The sequence below is a fragment of the Teleopsis dalmanni genome, chromosome 1 (genome assembly GCF_002237135.1).
Source record: "Teleopsis dalmanni isolate 2A chromosome 1, ASM223713v2, whole genome shotgun sequence".
Classification (NCBI taxonomy): Eukaryota; Metazoa; Arthropoda; class Insecta; order Diptera; family Diopsidae; genus Teleopsis; species Teleopsis dalmanni.
This window is the reverse complement of record NC_051846.1, coordinates 114,273,172-114,299,081: the sequence shown is the minus strand read 5'-3', so window position 1 is coordinate 114,299,081 and position 25,910 is coordinate 114,273,172. Positions and strand designations below refer to the sequence as shown.

Sequence of the window (25,910 nt, the reverse complement as noted above, 5' to 3'; positions counted from 1 at the left end):
GAATAAATAATCCAATCCAAACACCAAAGAAATTATTTAACTGGGCTAAGGAATGTTTACCAAATATTGTGTGCCATTTCTCAACGTTAAAAGACTATGAAGTAGAAGAAAATAAGATTAAACACCGCTTTGAAGCAGCTACATCAGTTAAAGGCACATTAAAATATCACTGCTTTATTCCAAATTCCAAAAAAGTATTATTGGCAAAAATATTTTCTTCTTCAGACATTACAGATTATGTATCAATAATGAAATGAGAACTAATAAAATCATTGTAAAAACCATAAAAAAAATATTTTGTTTTTAGCTCCTTACAGTTTCTTTCCTATAACATTTTTTACCTGTGCAGAGTATTTTTCCAACTGTAGCAAAATAGCAGGTGTGATTATGTGCTGCACTTTTCTAGGTAGTTCGGCTAGTATGAAACTAATTAACTTCACCTATATAAGAAAAAAGTTTATTAAAGGGTTTAATTATGTTAAAATTCATCATTTAAAAACAAAAATGATGCAGAACTAATTTAAAAGGTTATGTTTTATGTATACATTTAATTAAGAAATAAAAAGTAAAAGTTATTGTATAGTTTTCCTTAGAAAATTGATTTCATGGTACTTTGGTGCGTATGAGTAACGTGAAGGACACCTAATTAATTAATTTTTTTTAATTACTTCTAAAATGAATATCACAGTCGAAATATTTATTTTTGAAGTAGAATTTATATATTAATTTGAATTAAAACTAAAAAAAAAAATTTGTGTGACATATGCCTTTTTTTTTACTGAAAAATCGTGTGTATGTGTTTGGTGTGATATGAAGGATAAATAAATTTTTAAAAGTACTTCTAATTACAATATCGTCCTGAAATTTTTGGGTTTTATGTAGAATTTTATTACTAATCGAAATCAAAAATATTATATAAGAATATATGTAGTATATTCTTTGAAAATTCATTCAATGGAAATGTAGTACGCATGTGCTTGATGTGTTTTGCGGGAGAAAAAAAAATATTAAAAAATTTCAAAAAATAACCGCATCCTAAAAATTTTTATTTCGTAATAAAATTTAAAACTAAATCTAAATAAAATATAAAAAATGGAATCCCAGGGGATATATTTGAAGAAAAATTTTTTTTTGAAATTTAATAGTTAATATTAGTACTTAAATATAAACAATTTTAATTGTTTAAACAATTTCATAAAAGTTCAATCAATTTTCTTTGAAACGCTGTAAGTTTCTACCTTTTACAGAACTTGAGATATAGCCATTTGAAAATGTGTCTACTATGCCAGTTCTCAAAACCCCATGGGTCCATATCTCCTAGAAAAAAAATCACAAAATTTTTTCCCGAGAATTTCAGCCAAATCGGAGATCATGAGGTCATTTTTTGCCAAAATCCGTCCGGTTTGTAAAAGAATGACAAATATACACTGAAACTTTGAATTACGTTAGAAATTGTTGCTATTTACTAGACATCTGCTATACATTCCTTAATGGTAACCTGATTGCCATCTATCAATTCGTAATACCTATGTTAACATAAAACGATAATAGAGTTTATGCAAGTTATATGTTGTATAGATTATTAGACGTCTTTCAGTGCAGTCACTTTTAACAAATTTTTCTACATATCTTTATTTAATTTTATATTTACACTTTTCACAAACTACAAACTGAAATTTATTTATTTTCAATAAACTATTTTTGATTAATATTCAACCAACAGTTGTTCGTAAAAGTTTTGGGCTTAATGATTGAATTGGTGGACCGCCTATTCGCAAATCAATTTCAAGATTAATTCGGTAGGAAATCTTTACTAAAAAACCATTCTTATCCGCTCTATATATCCATAACGAAGACGAGTCCGCGTCTTTAAAATTTGTACTTATGTATCCTGCCAGAAATGAGTCCTCAGTAACTTCTTTTCGGAAACTAAAGTCATCGAAATCAATTCTGGTACAAATATGTTATGTTAAATAATAATCGCTTTGTAATGAAGGTTTAAAATATGTTTCACTTACTCTAAATCATACTTATCTTTCGACGACTCTATGTTGTCATCTGTATTCTCCGTTTGCGTATTGACCTCTGCAGCGGCTGCCAAAACAAGCCATGCTAATAGCTGAGTTTAAACACAAAATTCAAACCTTTTAAATAAATATGCAAGCAATCGATATGATGTAAATATTCAAACTTACTGAAAAAGTTAGCGAATATTTTAGCGACATATCGTAGGAACTGAAGTGTGGAATTTACTAAGTATTCATGTGCGCACAAGCCAACCTGACGGTTAAATGTTTTCAATGTTAATATTATTAGTAATTAATTTTAATTACACGAGAATCAATAAGTGTTGGAATAAACAGGTTTGCTAGGTCATTAAAAGCATAAACTTCACTTCAGCATACCAAATGCATTATTCTTAAGTATCGCATTTCGCAAACTGTTCGGCCACTCATTCTAGGCATGCAGTCATTCACAAAAGTATGAGTATTTACACAAGTGGAACTGATTGAGGCAAATTTGGACTTCAACGAGCGAACGTCTTCTCTAAATTATTAGTTGCAAATAATTTGTAAAATTAACTAAAATTATTGTGATGTTTACTTATTGTTTGGTCAATGCAGAATTGCTTTGCCAATAATTGCTAGTGCTTTAGTTCTACCCAATGGATTTCCTTTCATTCTATTTGTCATCCATTGCCAGCAGCTCGAGTATGAAAAACCTCAGTACAAGCTTTGAAATGAACTCTTTTATCCACAACCTTTGCGGCATGAACTGACTCATTAATTATAGGTGCCAGCACATTAACCAGAAAAACAAACATTGAATGCATCACAATTTCAGAATTTTCTTAAGTAAATTATTTCCCTTCACTTCATATTCAGATTAGATTCACATTATACTTAATCATATATTTCAGACTAATATTCTTTTATATATTTTATTTATATCTCACATTAATACACATATTTACACAAATACATAGACGCTATTGATATGATATTGATATTGATATTGATATTGATATTGATATTGATATTGATATTGATATTGATATTGATATTGATATTGATATTGATTTTGATATTGATATTGATATTGATATTGATATTGATATTGATATTGATATTGATATTGATATTGATATTGATATTGATATTGATATTGATATTGATATTGATGTTGATATTGATATTGATATTGATATTGATATTGATATTGATATTGATATTGATATTGATATTGATATTGATATTGATATTGATATTGATATTGATATTGATATTGATATTGATATTGATATTGATATTGATATTGATATTGATATTGATATTGATATTGATATTGATATTGATATTGATATTGATATTGATATTGATATTTATATTGATATTGATATTGATATTGATATTGATATTGATATTGATATTGATATTGATATTGATATTGATATTGATATTTGATATTGATATTGATATTGATATTGATATTGATATTTGATCTTGATATTTGATCTTGATATTTGACCTTGATATTTGATCTTGATATTGATATTGATATTGATATTGATATTGATATTGATATTGATATTGATATTTGATATTGATATTGATATTGATATTGATATTGATATTGATATTGATATTGATATTGATATTGATATTGATATTGATATTGATATTGATATTGATATTGATATTGATATTGATATTGATATTGATATTGATATTGATATTGATATTGATATTGATATTGATATTGATATTGATATTGATATTGATATTGATATTGATATTGATATTTTTTGTTGTTTTTGTTTATTTTTTGCGGCAAGGAGGAGTGGAATGCCTACGCACTGACCACAATGCGGTGCCCCGTAATGTGAGTGCCCGACTCGCACGGGCTAAACCACTCCCCTTCATTCCTAGAGACCTTGTTCTACCCCAGGACTACGTTGGTATTACTCCGCTACTGTTGCAGATAATTAATCTTGCCCTACAGTCTACTTTTTTTAATGTCAGAGTATGTGCTCCGGCTCTCATTCCTGCTTTTCGTTTTAGATTAGGTTGCGTCCAGATCTTTCTTCTTTTCCCTTAAAACATTTCCGATGAATTGCGTGATTTTGTTCCAATTTTTTTGCTCGTTGGTTGATATTGATATTGAAATAGTGATTTTTATTTATAAGTCAAAAAAAATATTTTTTCGAAATTATTTTGTAAAATTTAGAGTGCAAATCAAAACTGCATTATGTAAAATTGTACAAATATAATTTAAAAATTAAATATTAATATTATTAATATTATTAAATATTAATATATGGTATTATAGTTTGACGTGAACCTTCATTATTGAAAAAGTATTTATATATTACTATCTTACGTAGTTGGCTATTACAGACGTGGATAGTGCTTGACCTTGTCGAATAGCCTCCCCCAGTCAGCCCAATTAGTTGCTTTCTGACGCCAGTTGGTAGTACCGAGCGCCCCCCAATCCTTCCACCGAAGATGCGGACATCCTCTACAACGTCTTCCCGTTGCGGATACCGAATCAAATACTTTTCTATCCAAAGCAATTTCTTCCATCCGCACGACATGATCAAGTCAGCGTCAAAGTCGCGGCATAGGTCATACAGCTCATCGTTCCATCTAATTCGATACTCGTCGCCAACGCGTAAGCGACCATAGATCTTCGAAGAATTTTTCTCTCGAATGCTCCTAACGCCTTCGCATCACTGTTGCTAACTGTCCAGGCTTCTGCACTATACAGCAGGACAGGCATGATAAGAAATTTGTAGAGCGTGATTTTTGTTTGTCGAGAGAGGGCCTTATTTTTGAACTGCTTACTTAGCCCGAAGTAACATTTGTTTGCAAGAGTAATTCTTCGTTGAATTTCTTGGCTGACAACATTTTTGGTGTTTAAGCTGATTCCTAAATAAACAAAGTTTTTCACAACTTTTAACTTATAATTGTCAACAGTGATGTGGGTCTCAAGATGCTCAGGAGATTTGTTTGTTGACAGAAAATACTTTGTTTTGTCCTCATTTACCACAAGACCCATTTGCTTTGCTTGTTTTTATAAGTTGGAAAATACCGCACTGACTACGCGGGTGTTCAGACCAATGACATCAGTAACATCGGCATACGCAAGTAGCATTGCACATTTATAGAATATTGTGCCTTTGCGGCTTTAATCTGCTTCTCGAATTATCGTTTCCAACATTAGGTTAAAGTAGTCCCACGACAAGGAGTCACCCTGTCTGAAACCTCGTTTGGAATCAAACGGATCGCAGGATCACCTTTTTTGTGGATTGGGCAAAGCACACTTAAATTTCAATCGTTGGAAATGCATTCATCCGACCAAATGTTGCGAATTAGCTGTAGCATGCATTTTGATAACGTAATATTCCTCGACATTTCATCAAGTTCAATTTGATGAAAACCAGACAAGAGAAATATTTTGCTCTACCTAATTGATCTAAGATGTCGTCAATTCTTGGCAAGGGAAATTTATCGGCGATAAGTTTTTTATTTATTTGCCTGTAATCCACTACTAGTCTCCATCGTTTATCATTTGTACCAGGCAAAGATTTTTTCGGTACTAATAGAATTGGGCTGTTATAGGCTAAACCTGAAGGTTCTATTATATTGTCTTTAATCAATTTATTTATTTGTCTGTAGATTTCATCTTTTTGGCTATGCGGTATTCTATAGTTTTTAATATAAACGGGTTCGTCATCCGTTAATCCTAATTTTTGTTTATAAAAATTATTGACTGAAATTATCTCTGTTTCAGATGCAAAAATATCTATATATTTTTTACATAGGGTTTTTACTTTGTCTTTAACAAACTGTGGAAAATATTTTGATAATTTTTCCAATTTTTCTTCTTTTTTTTGAGTAATGATGGGATTCACTAGATGCTATGCATTCGTGATAGTGTAATCTTTGTGTTTTGATTTGATAATTCTCAATAACAACATTTTCATTTGTAGTATTTATTATTCTAACAAATGGATTTGATGTATTGACTATGGTAGTATCCCTTTGGTTAATTCTTGATTTGAGATTAATATGTCTTCTGACGTAGGTTCTATTTTGATACTCCGTATCACTTGAGACCTGGCTGACAATGCTAAAGCATTGCATTTTGATGCATTGCGTACTGGAATTGCAATATACTCTGGGTAATCGTCTAGTCTCATTATGATCCAATCTCCGTTGTTTTGATAATCAAGTACACAGATGTACTTTTTCAAAAAATCCAATCCTATTATACCATCTGTTGGGATTGGGAAATTTTCCACCACATGAAAATTGTGTTTTATTAGAGTATTTCTAACTCTCAAATCGAAGGTGATGGTTCCTAATGTTGTTATTGTCCCATGTCCTATGCTGTTAAGGCTAGTTTTATTGGTCTCCTTAATTTTATCAAAAGAAATTGAGCCACCAGCTTTAAACAACTCAGCCAGAAGTACATCGGTGTCGGCAGCTTTATTGTTTTTGAGCCTCGTTATAGCTGTTTTAACTTCATTATAATCGGGATGCGGGATGATTATTTCTTCGTCAACGATTGAAAATTCGGGATAATCTTCGCTTTCAGTCACATTACCATATTTAGTAGTTTCGAGAGTGATCGCTCCAAATATTAAGCACGGTTTGGGCATTTATCACCAGATTACCGTTTACATTTTTGCAGGAATTAACTCCACGATTATAACCATTTGTCAGGCTTTAAATTTTTTGAGAGAAATTTCGAGCCATATTCCTGTCGCCCAGCTTCTCAAGCTCTTCGTACTCACGTTTTTCTGTTTCCTTCTTTTTTCGCCTGAAAAGACGTTTCTCTTCCCTTCTCGTTTGCCGATATCGTTCTTTAGCAACTGACCGCAGGGTGGTTTGATATGCAGCATCTTTCTCTGCGGTAGCGTCGCGATACTCTTGGTCGTACCAGCTATTTCTTTGTCTACGGTGATAGCCGATCACCTCATCTGCAGCGGTACTCATAGAGTTGGAGATGTGGTTCCATTGCGCGCATATGTTGGCATCTTCAGACAAATTTTCCAGATATTGGAAGAATCGAGTAGCGAAGTCATTAGCTGTCTGTTTGATTGCAGTGCAGTTTTTCGACGTCTAGCTTTCGCTGTGCTTACTCACGTACCTTTTTCATCGCACATAAACGTGTGCGGATCTTGGCTGCAACAAGATAATGATCCAAGTCGATGTTGGTTCCTCGGATAGTACGTACATCCAAGACACTGGACGCATGTCTTCCGTCTATCACAACGTGATCAATTTGAGATCTTGTGTTTTGATCAGGTGACAGCCATGTTGCCTTATGTATATTGAGATACTGGAATCTGGTACTACTAACCACCATGTTTCTAGCCGCGGCGAAATCAATCAGCCTTCTTCCATTGTCAAAAGTTTTTGTGTGAAGGCTGAACTTTCCGACAGTAGCACCAAATTTACCTTATATACCAACCTTTGTGTTGAAGTCTCCTACAATGATTTTGATGTCATAATGGAAACAACGTTCATATGCTTGTTCAAGCTGTTCATAGAGCATTTCCTTTATCTTCGGTCGAAGCATCTGCCTTGATACGGATTTTTGCGAGCCTTTCGTTTATTGGTGTAAATGTTGAGACCAAATTTCTTAACTTTCGGCTTACCGCAAATCCAACTCCAAATTCGTGCTTTGTTGCATGGCAGCTGTATTAGATGTATTAGGCAATGTTCTCATTTAGAGCATCCTTGTCCCGTACATCGCATTTCCTGGGGGGCGGTAATGTCAGCCTTATTATTCTTGAAGACATTAACCAGCTTTATAGATGCATCTTCTATGTAAAGAGTTCGGACATTTCAGGTGCATATTTTTAAACCGAGTTCCTTAAAATATTTCTGATTGTCGTCATCAGTAGATCGTTTTCTTATCCGAGGCTGCCTCTTCGTTTTCCAAGCCCGATATCATATATCAATGAGGAGGATTTCGCTGCACACAACACTACTACTGGTTCAGTACGCACGGATGATTGTATCTATCCAGAGGGGATCACGTGAAGGCAGTGTGTCAACTTGGTGAAAACAGTGACAAGGATCGCGCTGGCATTTACCATGTTAAGTGCAATTAGATACTTTACCTTGAATGTTCTGTTCCAATTATATATTATAATGAGGTATACCTTGTGATCAAAAAAGAACTTATTCGTTCTTTTTTAAAATTCCCGCGCTTATCCAATTGATGAATTTTTTTTATTTTCACGCTGGCAACACTATTATACACATTCTGTCAAAGTTTAACGCATATCGTACGATTAGTTTTTGTTAATCGTCTATACAAAGAAGTCAAAAAATTTTCATGTGGCGATTTTTAGCTGAATTTCATTCAAAAAAAGCGTCGTTGTGATGTGGCCAAAGAGATGATTTCCAAAGCAGATAGTCACCCCACATTCCTCGAACGCATCATAACTAGTGATGAGACATGGGTCTATGTATTTGATATGCCCACCAAACAATAATCGAAAGAATGGTGCTTCGAAGTTGAGCCGAAACCGAAAAGAGAACGCCAAACTCGGTCCAAAATCAAGGTTATGCTGACTGTTTTCTTCGATATTCGTGGTGTGGTGCACTATGAATTTTTTCCGGACGGTCAAATGGTCAAACGGTCAATAAGGAGTATTATTTGGCCGTAATGCGTCGTTTGCGTGAGGCCATTCGCAAAAAGAAGCCAGATTAATGGAAGGAAAACTCATGAATTTTACACCACGATAACGTACCGGCTCACACAGCGTTGGTAGTGTCGCAGTTTTTAGCCAAAAACTCGACCAATATCATCAATCAAGCAGAGTACTCTCCAGATATGGCCCCGTGTGACTTTTTCCACTTCCCCCGACTCAATTTGCCATTGCGAGGAACACGTTTTAAGACCATAGAGGCCATAAAAGAGAATTCGTTGCGTGAACTAAAGGCCATACCTTCGGCGGCCTATAAAACTATTATGGTAAATTGGATCAAGCATTGGCATGCATGTATTGCGGCAGGAGGAGAGTACTTTCTTTCAGCAATATTTCATCCTATTTATCACTTTAAGCGCCGAGATTTGAAGGGGAAAAGAATCCTATACTTCAGGATTCTTTTTGGTAAGTTTTGGGTATCCTTGTCGTTGTGTTGCTTGCATCTGTGAATTTTCTCTGTTGGACTTGAAACATTTGTTGATCTTGCGTGCCTAGCTGTTGATTACATACTTCTGCAGTTTTTCTGTCAGGCCTTGGACCTTGCGGCGGGGTTATGAGACATTTACATAACACTTAAGAATTTTCGTGCAGTGGTACTGGGTATTGTTCACTTCGACGTTGCGTGGTTTGTGTTAACATGCTTAGCCTGAGTAGTGTTGCCGTTACTGGACTTACAATTTTAGCTATTGCTGTTGTTGCTTGCTTCTGTTGTTAATTGCTCTGCTGCTAGTTAAGGAGATATGACTCGGAATTTGAACTGTGAATAAGTTTATCCTGTATCAGCGTATTAGGTACGCGTCTAACTCTTTTCTCCAATAGCATTGTTTGTGGATATTCAACTTCTAAGCGACCAACTATCACTTCCTGTCGAATACATGAGCATACAATAAGCCCATGGTGTGCTGCTTATGCGAACGTCTTGTATATTTCTCTGTTGAACTAACTTAAATTGAACTACGAATGAGAGTATCTGGATTTTATCTTTTGATCATGTTAGCCTGTGCCATTGCAACGTGGGTATTACTTTGATTTACTTTTGAGAAGTCTGTCTGACCCTGCTCGGGCGCCAATTGTAACGACACGGATTTTCCCGTTCGTTAAAAATCTTTTACTGTGGTAACCTCAGCCTCTTCCAGGAATCGCTAAATAATTTTATATTTGCAAGGGAGGGACTTCTTAAAATAAAAGTAATGCGTTGAATTTTTAAATTCAGATTTATTTAAAATATTAATAATTCATTAAAATAGTATAAAGAATTTAATTAAACGTAACCAGATAAAACCTTGAGATTAATAATTTGTCCAATTTTCAAAATAAAAAATATTATTATTATTATTATTATTATTATTAATATTATTTCTTTAATCGTATTTCAAAAAAACAAAAAGGTTAGTTAAGCACAATTATATATAAACTTGAGATTTTTTCTTGAGACAAGCTGTATTTGGAGGTTGTCCCTTTGGAGTTCACAGTGATTTCTAATCTGGTTTCGGGGTTGTACCTTCGTATGATTTCGGTGATTATCTTACTCAATGAGTACCTACTTAAGGAAGCGGAGTTAGTGAATATATATATATTTTTTTTATACTGAATATATAGAATATAAGACAGACTAAAAAAAAAAGGCCAAATTTTTACAAAAATGAGCAGTCTTTTATACACATTCGTCTGAACCTTTTGTGTTAAGTACACAAAGCTTTGAACTGATCATAGTTGAACTAAATGCAATTTAGCACTTTTGCACAAAAGCTTTCTTGTGTATGTTTTACAGCGAATTGCAATTTGACATTTCTTTGACATTTGTAAATGTTTGTTTACATTTTTATAAAAAGCGCGTAGCTAGTGCTTTTTTTATGGTTGAATTATTTATAAATATAATAATAAATAGTTTGTAATTAAATTATTATTCAAATAAATTAACGGGGATAAATAAAGAAGGTATGTATTTTTTATTTTATAAAAATATATTTCTCTATTTATAACAATTTATTTTCTTCTAATTTTAGATTACTTCACGTGTTGCATATGCGTGCAGGCTGGGTGGCTTTTTGGTAAGTAGTTTCTAATAACTATGTTAAAGGTTAATTAATATATTTCAATTTCAGATTAAATATAGATTTACTAAATTTATGTAGGTCGAAAATTATTACAAAATTTCCATCCTTATAATTGAAGAAAGCTTAAACGAAGTGTATGCTTTCAACTCTTCTTTATTCTCTTCTTTAATACATTGTTAAATTTTTCATTTATCCAAAGTTTTTTGATTTGTGGTCCACCAAAGACAATTTATTTTTTTAATCATACGATAATATTATTTACTATTCGTTATGTTGTTGAAATAAATATGGTTATTAAAGGTCATATTTTGCATAATTTGTCAATAATTTCTGGGGCCTGAAGCAGGTATAACATATAGAAAGCACAGGCTAATTTTTAAAGTTTTACCATTTCGCCATTAGTAGGAAAAATTTTATGATAAATCTCAGATAGAAGCGAAGAGGGCCATAAAAAATGGCTGACTGTTTTGTAAAATTAAAATTAAAAAATAAATAAAAATAAGCAAATCACACATAAACAGAATGCAACGCGAAGGGTCTCCCAAAACAAGTGCAAATCACAAATTAGATACTCCAGTAATTAAAGGTCACCACCAGGATAAACGTATGCGCTCTGAGCTGTCACCGGACCTCTGCTTAAATGATGTTATGGCAGCTATACGCCAAATGACAGAAAAGTTTGATAAAAAATTCGGAAATTTACGTCAAAACATATACATGCAATTGTCATTGTTGGCTTCAAAAGACGATATACATGAGCTAAATAATCAATTGAGCAGTATAGTACAAAAAGTGGATACTTTGCAGACTGAAAATCAAACGCTCAAACTAGAAAAGCTGAAAAAAGAAAAAGAAAGAGCGGCGGATCGCAATGAACTCAACAAATTTGTTGAAAAAAGTAGATGCCGGAACGTCATACTTAATGGTTTACAAAGAGATTGCTCCACAAAGAGTCAGGTAGAAGTGTTTATTCGGGAAAAAATGGAGGTTCAGAATGTATCAATCCGTGAGACTCGTATATTATATGAAAAAGAGAACAAAGTTCGTTTAGTGGCGGAAATGGAAACTGCAGATATAGCTATAAATACACTTAAAAATGGTAATAAACTAGCAGGAATCAGGAATTTTTTCTGAGAAAGATCTCAGCACAGAAAAACTAGAACAGAAATTGGTACTACTGAAATTAAAAAATCATCTTAAAGGCATCAATAGCACTCCCAAAGTTTTCGTGAGAAATGACAATATTAATATAGCCGGCACTCGGTGAATTAAAACACATATACGGTAATGCCCTCGTAGAAACTACCATGACCTATGCAGTTTTACTCAACAATATTAAGATTTCAAAAAACCATTAGCCAAAAATAAAATAGCTTGCACAAATCAAAATGAACAGGCAACCACTGACCAGACCCAAGTAATCGACTTAGAGTTAAAACTACTGTCATATAATATTGCAGACATTACAAATAAGTTAATATATAAGCATTTCTTTAATTATGTCAATTCCTTTGACATTTTCTTTCTCTTTGAAACGTTTGCAGAGGCCTACCTGGAGAGATACGAACCGTATTTTTCAAATCATTTACTGTACGGTGTGCCAGCGATTAGAATTTCCAACAGAGGACGGGAGAGTGGTGGTACACTTTACGGAATTAAAAAACAACTAAATAAATCATTAAGATGCACTTTCATAAAGATTTTGAATACGGTGGTAGTTGAAATGAAGATAAGAAACGAAGATGTTATAATCATTCCGCCATATCTCAACTGTAATAAATGGGCTGCAGATTACGAAAAGTTGTACGACACCTTTATTCAATTGAAATCAGCAAACGTGATGATCGTAGAAGATCTAAATGCCCGCCTAGGTAGCAGCCAAACGTTAACGGAAAGTATATATACAGCTGCTGGATATGCAAATACTCCCCGAAATGCAAATGACAAAACATTAGATCCAAACGGCAAAAAACTCATTGCGCTATGTGGACAGAGTACCGGAAGAATTTCTAAAAAATTCGTCAACGAAATTCGTAAATTATTTAACAACTGCCTATAATAGCATCTTTGAATCAAAGAACGTTCCTGATAGTTTCAAAAAAAACATTATATTTCCCATATTTAAAGAAGGCGATGTCGGTGACCCATCTAATTACAGAGGTATCTCTTTTCTTAATGTGCTCACAAAAATATTCCCCTCTATTCTTCTTACCCGACTAACCAACTGGGTGGAAACATATCACCTACTGAGCGATTATCAGGCAGGTTTTTGGAAATCATACTCTATCGTACACAGTATTTTTGTGCTGACCTCAATTGCAAAGGAGTTCCTCCAAAGTAAACGCAAATTATATATGTTTTTAGTAGATTTCAAGGCGGCTTTTGACACCATCGATAGATGTAGCCTCTTTCTAAAACTAAGTAATATTGGCATCTCAACGAAGATGTTAAGTGTAATTCAAAGCTTATATATCAAAAACGCAACTGCGGTTTGGGATAGTAAATATCTATCGGACTGGTTTGAGTCAAATCGTGGTGTTAAACAAGGTTGTCTTCTAAGTCCACTACTTTTTGCGCTCTATGTAGATGACAAAGTATTAAATTATGCGGATGACATGGTCTTACTTGCAGACGATGCCCAAACACTCTAGAAGATGATAAACGCACTGCAACAGTATTGTCAAACATGTAGCTAACAAATAAACTGCGATAAATCAAAAGTAATGATTGTGAAAGACAACAGAGGTAGAAAAGCAAGGACCGATAGTTGGAACTTAAATGGGGTAGAACTAGAGGCAGTAAACGAATTCAAATATTTAGGAGTATTAATGACGTCGAACATGAATTTTGCAAATCACACTCGACAAAAACTTTCCGACTCAAAAGTGGCACTAAATAGTACCTGGAATCAACTTTTTAGTAGAAGAAATGAAAGACACGTGCAATTTGAAAGACAAGCACGTGTAAGCAGTACAAGAAATACATATAAGCTGTTGGAGTATAATCTAAACAATCGAAATTATTTCAATGACAAGTTTGACGCCGCGACGATATTATTATTATTCAAGGCAAGGACAGAACTGATAAGGCTGAACTATGTTCCATACGTACAAACAACTAACACTGACTGCACTCTTTTCAATATGTATGAAAAAGAAGACATCATTCATCTCATGGGGCGCTGCCCTATGCTATGTGAAATTAGATGGTTCCACTGGGGCAAAACCATATTAACTCCATCTGAATGCTATGATTCACTAAACGGCGGAAACTAGTAGTCTTTTTACGGGAAGTTTGCAATACAGACGAGTAACGAGTAATTCTGACGTTTCCAGATTGATGATGATTAGATGTACAGTGAACTACACTTAGAGTTTGGGTTTCTAAAAACTAATATGTATATGTTTCTGCTATAAAGTATTTTTAGTTTCTTAAGAGTTTTTCGGTCAAATGAGTTATCATAATTTAAACATTTTAATTTCATTATTATTATATAATTATATCATTAAATGAATATATACTGTAATCACTTAATTATATTATTTATTTTATACTCATATCCTTTTATTGTTTTTCTGAATTGCCTGAATTTTTTTTTTGTCTTTATAGCATTATATTGTTTATTATTGTATATTTTTGCATTATGTTCGAATCGCGTTTAATCTTAAAAGTTATAGACAGACAACTTAATAGTTATTGTCTTAAATAATCTGTAGTTCTTATGTTATACATTATTAAAATATAAAATAAGTCAAATGTTAAAACTGCTGTAAATATGTTACAATTTAATAATCATAAATAAAAGAACTTACTTACTACTACTACTAATAATAAACATATGAAAGCAAATGTATTAAAATAATATATAAAAATAAATATATGATAATAAAGACATAAAAATAAATATATAAAAATAAATATATAAATGTAAATATATAAAAATAAATATATAAAATTAAAAATATAAAAGTAAACATATGATTCATTTTCATATGAAAATAAATATAAAAAATTAAAGTCAAAATAAATATATAAAAAAAAATATATAAAAATAAATATATAAAAATAAATATTATAATAATTTGTTACCGGGCTAATTGGTCAAATTTTAATATAAATAAAAAGACACTAATTTATTATTTATATTTAAAAATCGTTTATATTTTATTTCCGATATTTCGACTATCTTCGATAGTCATCTTCAGGGAAAACTACACAAAATATAGGATGTTCACATTTTTATAGCGGATTATAAAGAAAAATCATACAATAAATACAATAATAATGATGACAACAAGAGAAAAAACAATAATAAAAATACAAAAGAAAAATTAAAATTATAAAAAAAATTTATAAAAAAAACAAAAAAAGCTTTACAAACATCCTGTGTCATTTGTTTATAATATTCCTATAAGCCTGAGCACAGTTGTCCGTATCAGTTTTATAATTAAGTCTTATATTATTGGGCACTTGAAGTATTGAGAGCATTTCTAGAAAGTACCTCTTATTATGGTTCCTTTCTTCATATAAAATTTTTGCCTTATCAAAATCAGGTTCATGTTTCTGCTCCATACAATGCACAGCCAATACACCTGTTCATTTTCTATACCTGTATATTTTTTATAACTGTACATTTTTTATACCTGTATATTTTCTATACCGGTACCTTTCTTATACCAGTACATCTTTTTTTCCAATACATTTTTTTTAACCAGTACATTTTTTACAATAGTACATTTTCTATACATGTACATCTTTTATACCGGTACATTTTTTATAACGGTACCTTTTTTATACCAGCACATTCTTTTTTTCAGTACATTTTTTATACCTGAATCTTTTTTATACCTGTACATTTTTTGTACCTGTAGTTTTATATATTCTGTTATAATATGTTATAATACGAACACGTTTACTTTTGCAATCAGTTGCTCTTCAGTCCATATTAGTCAATAAATCATAAATAAATGAACATGAACATGAACATGAACTTGTGATGTGAGTTCATGAATTTAACACAACGAAATTTGCTGCATTTCTTCAGCTTGACACGAACACATATGCAATGTTATGTTTATGTTTACCTTTTAATGCTAAATACTCTCAATTTCTGTGCTCTGCACTACTCCACTCAAGCATTTTATACGTTTACACAAAACAAAGCAAATTTCACGCTCATGAGATTTCATGATAGCGTAAATTGAACGGACAGTTCATGTTGTACGTTCACCTCACGTTCATTTCACGTAAATTTCACATTAGTCTCATGTTCATCTCACGTTCATCTAACGTTCATCTCACGTTCATATCACGTTCATCCAACATTCATCTTACGTTCATCTCACGTTCAACTAACGCTCATCTCACGTTCATCTCACGTTCATCTCATGTTCATCTGACGTTCATCTAACGTTCATCTCACGTTTATGTCACGTTCATCTCACGTTTATCTCAAGTTCAACTCACGTTCATCTCACGTTCATCTCATGTTTATCTAACGTTCATCTATCGTTTATCTCACGTTCATTTCACGTTCATCCCACGTTCATCTCACGTTCATCTCAAGTTCATCTCACGTTCATCTCACGTTCATCTCACGTTCATCATTTGTTCATCTTTTGTTCATCTCACGTTCATCTCACGTTGATCTCACGTTCATCTCATGTTCATCTCACGTTCATCTAACGCTCATCTCATGTTCATCTCACGTTCATCTTACGTTCATCTCATGTTCATCTGACGTTCATCTAACGTTCATCTCACGTTCGTCTAACGTTCATATCACGTACATCTCATGTTCATCTCATGTGACAGTTCATGTTCATCTCACGTTCATCTCACGTTCATCTAACGTTTATCTAACGTTCAACTCACGTTCATCTCACGTGACAGTTCATGTTGACATCACGTTCATCTCACATTCATCTAACGTTCATCTTACGTTTATGTCACGTTCATCTCATGTTCATCTCAAGTTCAACTCACGTTCATCTCACGTTTATCTCATGCTCATCTCACGTTCATCTAACGTTCATCTCACGTTTATCTCATGTTCATCTCACGTTCATCTAAAGTTCATCTCACGTTCATTTCAGATTAATCTTACGTTCATCTAACGTTCATCTCACGTTCATTTCAGGTTAATCTCACGTTCATCTAACGTCCATCTCACGTTCATCTCACTTGCATGATAGTGTAAATAGGCCCATTGGTTATTTTATATTTTTGTTTATTTGCAATTATTATAAATAAAAATATAGAATTGTAAAAACTTCGTTTGAATCAAGTATTTTTTATATCTTATTAAATTAAATAAAATTTGAAATATTTACATTTTTTTACCAGTATATTTTTTATACCAATACATTTTTTATATCGGTATATGTTTTACACTAGTACATTTTTTATACCGGTATATTTTCAATACCGGCATATTTTTTACACCGGTATAGGGTTTACAACGGTACATTTTTTACACCGGTATATAAGTTATACCGGTAAATTTTTCATCCCAGTACATTTTTTATACCGTTATATTTTTTATCCCTGTACATATTTTATACCGGTATATTTTTTACACTGGTACATTATTTATACTGATATATTTTTTATCCCTGTACACTTTTTAAACCGGTATATATTTAACACTAGTACATTTTTTTAACCGGTATATATTTTGCACCGGTGCATTTTTTATACCGGTACATTTTTTATACTTGTATCTTTTTTATCCCAGTAAATTTTTTATACCAGTACATTCTTTCTAACGGTACATTTTTTATACCGATATATTTTTTACACCGGTATATTTTTTGCATCGGTTTAGTTATTACACCGTTACATTTTTTATACCGGTATATTTTTACACCGCTATACTGTTTACATCGGTACATTTTTTATACCGTTGTATTTTTTACACGTGTACGTTTTTTAATACCGGTATATTTTTTATTCCATTGCATTTCTTATACCGGTATATTTTTTATCCCAGTGCATTTTTTTTACCGGTATATATTTTACACCGGTACATTTCTTATACCGGTACATAAATATATAAATATATATATAAAAATATATGCATATAGAAATAAATATATAAAACTAAATATAAATTATTAAATATATAAAAATAAATATATAAAAATAAGTATATGAAAATAAATATATAAAAATGCATATATAAAAGTAAATATATAAAAATAAATATGTAAAACATATGTACAAAAATAAATATATAAAAATAAATATATAAAACGAAATATATAAAAATAAATATATAGAAACAAATATATATATAAAAATAAATACATAGAAATAAATATATAAAAATATATATATATAATTAAAAATATAATAATAAACAGGATTTTTTGGACAAGTATACCAAGTCCGACGTGTTTTGCAGTCGCTCCTATTTAAGTGAAAAAAAAGTAAGAAGTATCAAACCTACAGCGTCGGAAACTAAAAGAAAAAACAAGTAAACGGAAGTGAAGGTTAGAGTAATAAGTTGCGGTACGATTTGAAATGCATAAAGTGATTAAATCAAATAATAGTTTTCACAACTTAAAGCATCCAATTTGCGCGCGTGTTAGCTTTCTTTTTTTTAAATAAAATAAATAAGGCGCTCTCTTGTGGATCATATATTAGTAGCCAAATTAGAGTAATTTTTTTGTTTTTTAATAACGTAATAAAAATCTGATAGAGACAGTTCTATAATTAAGTGTATAAATAAGTCAAAAATAGCTAAGCAAACTGTTGACAGAGACAACAAATAAACATTTAATTGTAAAAAATTTGATATACATAGTTTATGTAATGCATGTAAAATAACATAGAATAAACAATACAAATTTAAGACAGTTGGTACACAACCATATATTTCGAATAAGGAATAATCGTAAATCTATTTGGCAAAACAAAAACATAGCATAGTTTTAAAGTAATTTACAAATTAGTTAAAAAATAATAAAATTTGTCAATTAACAAGCATGCATCGTACGCCATCAAAAAACGTGAAGACATCATATAATCCGTCGGCTAAAAGGATGTTAGCTGAAACCTCACCTGAAGATGGACCGAGTTAAAGTAGGCGATCTGAGTGTGAACCAACTAAAAGATATAATTAAGGATGGTAACAAAGAAGTTTTAGAAAACATTACCTACCTTTCTGAGGATGTCATAGCGCTAAGGCAAGAAAACGAAAATCTAAAAAAAGAAGTTGAAAATCTCAAAGCTTATAGGCCTCTAGATAGTAAAAGGATTTCTACGCTTGAAACGCAAGCAAAAAAGAAAAATTTAATTTTCAAAGGTCTACTGGCGAACAAAGCATTAGGTGAACAAGTACAAAAACTATGCACTGATGTTCTCCAAGTTTCGGCATCAACAAAAATAAAAGATACTAAAAAAATGGCAGAAAAAGACGGTAAAATGAAAAGACGGTAAATCAAATACTGCAAGTGAGCTCGAAACATCGCGTTGCCGTTAGAGATGATAAATTACGATAGGAAACAAATGGTTTAGGTGGAACAGAAATAATAAACTAATGAACGATAATGATGATGCGGGTGCTGCTTTACAATTACTATACGGTACCAACGTAAAAAATATATGTACCAACTATAATGAACTGCACAATAAAATAAATCCAAAAAACTAGCCAAAAATAAAACAGCTTGCACAAATCAAAATTAACAAGCAACCACTGACCACACCCAAGTAATAGACTTTGTGACGAGTTTTATCATCTCGTCACAAACAAAAAAAAGGCAATGCACTATGCATAACTATTATGACTAATGTAAAACTAGAAAAAAAAATAACAATAAAAATACAAAAAATATATAACAATAGAATTAAGCTATTTTTAGTTAAAAATAAATTTGTTTATTATTAGTTAAGATGAACACAAAATAAAATGTTAGTATAAGGTAATAATAAAAATTAAGGTATTAATAAGTTTAAAATTAAGGTATTATTAAGTTAGCGTATAAAATCATGATTATTAAGTTAATATTAATTTAATAAAAATTAAAAAAAAAAAATGTAATTCTTCTTAAAATATAAATTAAGTGAATACATTTCTTTTTTTTTATTTTGCCAAATTTGTAATAAATGTGCAGCGAACAACAACAGTAAACATACCAGCCGCAGGCATTTAAAATCGGCAATAACAACTCAGAAGAAAGCTATACGATGTACACTCAGCAGTTAGAAGTCCTGTTTTCCGAAATTAATCAACAGAAAGACACTTGATGACAGCCCACGAAGCAGAACACTTGGCAGAACCAAAGCAAGCACACAATCAGGTAACTTAGACATTTATTAACATTTTTCCAAGTCCACCAGTGTAGCCCAATCGGTAACACTGTTCCTTAGCAACGCAACCTTGTCGGTAGCGTTGGTTCCAAGTCCACCAGTGTAGCCCAATCGGTAACACTGTTCCTTAGCAACGCAGCCTTGTCGGTAGCGTTGGTTCCAAGTCCACCAGTGTAGCCCAGTCGGTAACACTGACCCTTTAGCAACGCAGCCTTGTCGGTAGCGTTTGTTCCTAGTCCACCAGTGTAGCCCGGTCGGTGACACTGATCCGAAACAACGCAGCCTTGTCGGTAGTGTTGGTTCCAAATCCACCATTGGTTAGATTTTTTATTATTTTAGGAGATAAAATAATTCTTAATATTTGTAATTATAATACATATTGTTAGCAAATAAGTTATAAATATTGTAAAAATTAATTTCGGGGAAAAAAATAAATAAAGAAATTAAAAGAACAATTAACCGGCTTTAAAATTATTATTCGAAAGATTCAGGGTTATAAGAAATATTCTTGTAACGACTCTGGGATCCGGCAAGCAAAACCTCGGCTGATAAAAAGGTTCATTACAACTTAGAGTTAAAACTACTGTCATATAATATTGCAGGGATAACAAATAAGTTAATATATAAGCATTTCTTTAATTATGTAAATTCCTTTGACATTTTCTTTCTCTTTGAAACATTTGCAGAGGCCCACCTGGAGAGATACGAACCGTATTTTCCAAATCATTTATTGTACGGTGTGCCAGCGATTAGAACTTCCAACAGAGGACGGGAGAGTGGTGGTACACTTTACGGAATTAAAAAACAACTAAATAAATCATTAAGATGCACTTTCATAAAGATTTTGAATACGGTGGTAGTTGAAATGAAGATAAGAAACGAAGATGTTATAATCATTCCGACATATCTCAACTGTAATAAATGGGCTGCAGATTACGAAAAGTTGTACGACACCTTTATTCAATTGAAATCAGCAAACGTGATGATCGTAGAAGATCTAAATGCCCGCCTAGGTAGCAGCCAAACGTTAACGGAAAGTATATATACAGCTGCTGGATATGCAAATACTCCCCGAAATGCAAATGACAAAACATTAGATCCAAACGGCAAAAAACTCATTGCGCTATGTGGACAGAGTACCGGAAGAATTTCTAAAAAATTCGTCAACGAAATTCGTAAATTATTTAACAACTGCCTATAATAGCATCTTTGAATCAAAGAACGTTCCTGATAGTTTCAAAAAAAACATTATATTTCCCATATTTAAAGAATGCGATGTCGGTGACCCATCTAATTACAGAGGTATCTCTTTTCTTAATGTGCTCACAAAAATATTCCCCTCTATTCTTCTTACCCGACTAACCAACTGGGTGGAAACATATCACCTACTGAGCGATTATCAGGCAGGTTTTTGGAAATCATACTCTATCGTACACAGTATTTTTGTGCTGACCTCAATTGCAAAGGAGTTCCTCCAAAGTAAACGCAAATTATATATGTTTTTAGTAGATTTCAAGGCGGCTTTTGACACCATCGATAGATGTAGCCTCTTTCTAAAACTAAGTAATATTGGCATCTCAACGAAGATGTTAAGTGTAATTCAAAGCTTATATATCAAAAACGCAACTGCGGTTTGGGATAGTAAATATCTATCGGACTGGTTTGAGTCAAATCGTGGTGTTAAACAAGGTTGTCTTCTAAGTCCACTACTTTTTGCGCTCTATGTAGATGACAAAGTATTAATTTATGCGGACGACATGGTCTTACTTGCAGACGATGCCCAAACACTCTAGAAGATGATAAACGCACTGCAACAGTATTGTCAAACATGTAGCTAACAAATAAACTGCGATAAATCAAAAGTAATGATTGTGAAAGACAACAGAGGTAGAAAAGCAAGGACCGATAGTTGGAACTTAAATGGGGTAGAACTAGAGGCAGTAAACGAATTCAAATATTTAGGAGTATTAATGACGTCGTAAATAATGATATTAATGACGTTATAAAATTCATGTACAAATCACACTCGTCAAACACTTTCCGACCCAAAAGTGGCACTAAATAGTACCTGGAATCAACTTATTAGTAGAAAAAATGTGTGTTCGTAGCAACCGTCAGATCGATTATGTGTTACGCAGACAAGTGTGGGGCTATCAACATTTTGATGATGCTGAAAAATTACTGCGGTTTTATATAAAGAAAATTTTTAAGTTACCTCAAAATACACCATCTTATGCAATTCATCTCGAATCGGGGCTGTCAATATTATATACATTCACATTAGAACTGCATTTTGATTATATCAATAAAGTTATGAAAATGCAAGATCACCAGCTGCCAAAAATCGTCGTAAAATACCTACTCCAATCCAGATCGCAGTTCTTTGCTCAATGGGATGCACTTGGTGAAGAATACAGCAGCTCCCCTTATCCTACTGAAACAGTTTTGTTGCGACAATGTCAAACACAAATACTCCAAAATATTGACCTTAGCTCGAGAACTCAATTTAAAAGACAAGCACTTGTACAAAAAATACATATAAGCTGTTGGAGTGTAATCTAAACAATCGAAATTATTTCAATGACAAGTTTGACGCCGCGACGATATCACTAATATTCAAGGCAAGGACAGAATTGATAAGGCTGAACTAAATTCCATACATACAAACAACTAACACTGACTGCACTCTTTTCAATATGTATGAAAAAGAAGACATCATTCATCTCATGGGGCGCTGCCCTATGCTGTGTGAAATTAGATGGTTCCACTGGGGCAAAACCATATTAACTCCATCTGAATGCTATGCTTCACTAAACGGTGCAGACTGGTGGAAACTAGTAGCCTTTTTAAGGGAAAGTTTGGAATACAGACGTAATGTACTGATAGATTGTGGCGAGTGATTCTGACGTGTATTTTTTTTTTGTTAGTCTTAATTGTTTGAATTTTAAATTTCTTCATTATTATTGCATTATATTAGTTATTATAATCACGTATATTTTTGCATTATGTTCGAATCGTATTTAAATTTTGTAAGGATGGAAATTTACACTAAATTTTCACCTACATAAACGTGCACTAAAAACAATAACAACACGAACTAAAACACATCAATACAACACAGTTTTTTTTACAAAACGACACACTTTTTATATTTATATTTAAACCTGGAAAAGTAGACTTACTGGTAATAAATTTTGCAAATATCTGGAATTAAATAGATTAATTAATATTTAATATTTATTAAATTTATTATTTTTAATATTTATTCAAAACAATTTACCAAAACCCAAACCGCTTGCAAGCCTTAATAACATCTTAAACGAATCTGAAATGATATTGAAATGAAATATAAAAATATAATTAAATAACTAAATAATAAACTCACCTTATTTATCGTTAATTATATTTTTATTTTTTTTTAAATTTGATGAATATTTGCATTTTATTTATCGTAACAAACAAAATAAATAAAAAAACCACCACCGACCGAATGTAGTTTCAAAACACGTTTTGCAAGAATCAAAACAAAGCAGCGTTAACACAAGAACACAAGAACTGCCAAAATATTCGCTGTAAGAGAAGCTTAAAGAGAAGTTAAATGCACAAGCTGAGTACCGCACACAACATGAAACAGAAAATCAATAAACGGCAAAGTAAACAAGAATAATGTGCGATCAGCTGTAAACAAAATTATGGCGCTACACAAAAGCTCTGTCGAATGGGTATATAAGACGCGCATTTTTCTTATACGAGAGACTTGGCATATAATCACTATGGCACATACACCTAGTAAAAAAAAAAATAAATTCAAGTCCAAAGCAAAGGATAATTCTACATCAAGAATTATTACACAAAGTCGAATTATATTATTTCAAGTGGTCGAATTACGTCTACCGTAAATAATATAATTTTACAGAATATTTATACAAAGGATAATTCCACATCAGGAATTATTAACACAAAGCTAAATCAATTTATCTCCATAATTCTACATCAAGAATTATTATACAAAGTCGAATTATATTATTTCAAGTGGTCGAATTACGTCTATCGTAAATAATATAATTTTACAGAATACTTATACAAAGGATAATTCCACATCAGGAATTATTAACACAAAGCTAAATCAATTTATCTCCATAATTCTACATCAAGAATTATTATACAAAGTCGAATTATATTATTTCAAGTGGTCGAATTACGTCTATCGTAAATAATATAATTTCACAGAATATTTATACAAAGGATAATTCCACATCAGGAATTATTAACACAAAGCTAAATCAATTTATCTCCATAATTCTACATCAAGAATTATTATACAAAGTTGAATTATATTATTTCAAGTGGTCGAATTACGTCTATCGTAAATAATATAAATTTACAGAATATTTATACAAAGGATAATTCCTAAATCAATTTATCTCCATAATTCTACATCAAGAATTATTATACAAAGTCGAATTATATTATTTCAAGTGGTCGAATTACGTCTCTCGTAAATAATATAATTTTACAGAATATTTGTACAAAGGATAATTCCACATCAGAAATTATTAACACAAAGCTAAATCAATTTATCTCCATAATTCTACATCAAGAATTATTATACAAAGTCGAATTATATTATTTCAAGTGGTCGAATTACGTCTATCGTAAATAATATAATTTTACAGAATATTTATACAAAGGATAATTCCACATCAGGAATTATTAACACAAAGCTAAATCAATTTATCTCCATAATTCTACATCAAGAATTATTATACAAAGTCGAATTATATTATTTCAAGTGGTCGAATTACGTCTATCGTAAATAATATAATTTTACAGAATATTTATACAAAGAATAATTCCACATCAGGAATTATTAACACAAAGCTAAATCAATTTATGTCAATAATTCTACATCAAGAATTATTACACAAAGTCGAATTATATTATTTCAAGTGGTCGAATTACGTCTATCGTAAATAATATAATTTCACGGAATATTTATACAAAGGATAATTCCACATCAGGAATTATTAATATAAAGCTAAAGCAATTTATTTCAGTAATTCTACATCAAGAATTATTGTACAAAGTTGAATTATATTATTTCAAGTGGTGGAATTACGTCTATCGTAAATAATATAATTTTACAGAATATTTATGCAAAGGATAATTCCACATCAGGAATTATTAACACAAAGCTAAAGCAATTTATTTCAGTAATTCTACATCAAGAATTATTATACAAAGTCGAATTATATTATTTCAAGTGGTCGAATTACGTCTATCGTAAATAATATAATTTTACAGAATATTTATACAAACGATAATTCCACATCAGGAATTATTAACATAAAGCTAAAGCAATTTATTTCAGTAATTCTACATCAAGAATTATTATACAAAGTTGAATTATATTATTTCAAGTGGTCGAATTACGTCTATCGTAAATAATATAATTTTACAGAATATTTATGCAAAGGATAATTCCACATCAGGAATTATTAACACAAAGCTAAAGCAATTTATTTCAGTAATTCTACATCAAGAATTATTATACAAAGTTGAATTATATTATTTCAAGTGGTCGAATTACGTCTATCGTAAATAATATAATTTTACAGAATATTTATGCAAAGAATAATTCCACATCAGGAATTATTAACACAAAGCTAAATCAATTTATGTCAATAATTCTATATCAAGAATTAATACACAAAGTCGAATTATATTATTTCAAGTGGTCGAATTACGTCTATCGTAAATAATATAATTTCACGGAATATATAAACAAAGGATAATTCTATATCAAGAAT

The 25,910-nt window shown here is 31.5% G+C and overlaps 1 protein-coding gene across 1 annotated transcript; it reads right to left on the bottom strand.

The window, feature by feature from the left end:
* Positions 1-1,676: 1,676 nt before the first annotated feature.
* On the bottom strand, positions 1,677-2,292 carry LOC119681547. Its single transcript, XM_038094815.1, has 3 exons — positions 2,196-2,292; positions 2,019-2,119; positions 1,677-1,950 (listed from the first exon to the last, which is right to left on the bottom strand). Exons 1-3 carry the CDS (start codon positions 2,223-2,225, stop codon positions 1,713-1,715), a joined length of 369 nt encoding a protein of 122 aa, XP_037950743.1. The 5' UTR covers positions 2,226-2,292; the 3' UTR covers positions 1,677-1,712.
* Between the last annotated feature and the right edge of the window lie 23,618 nt (positions 2,293-25,910).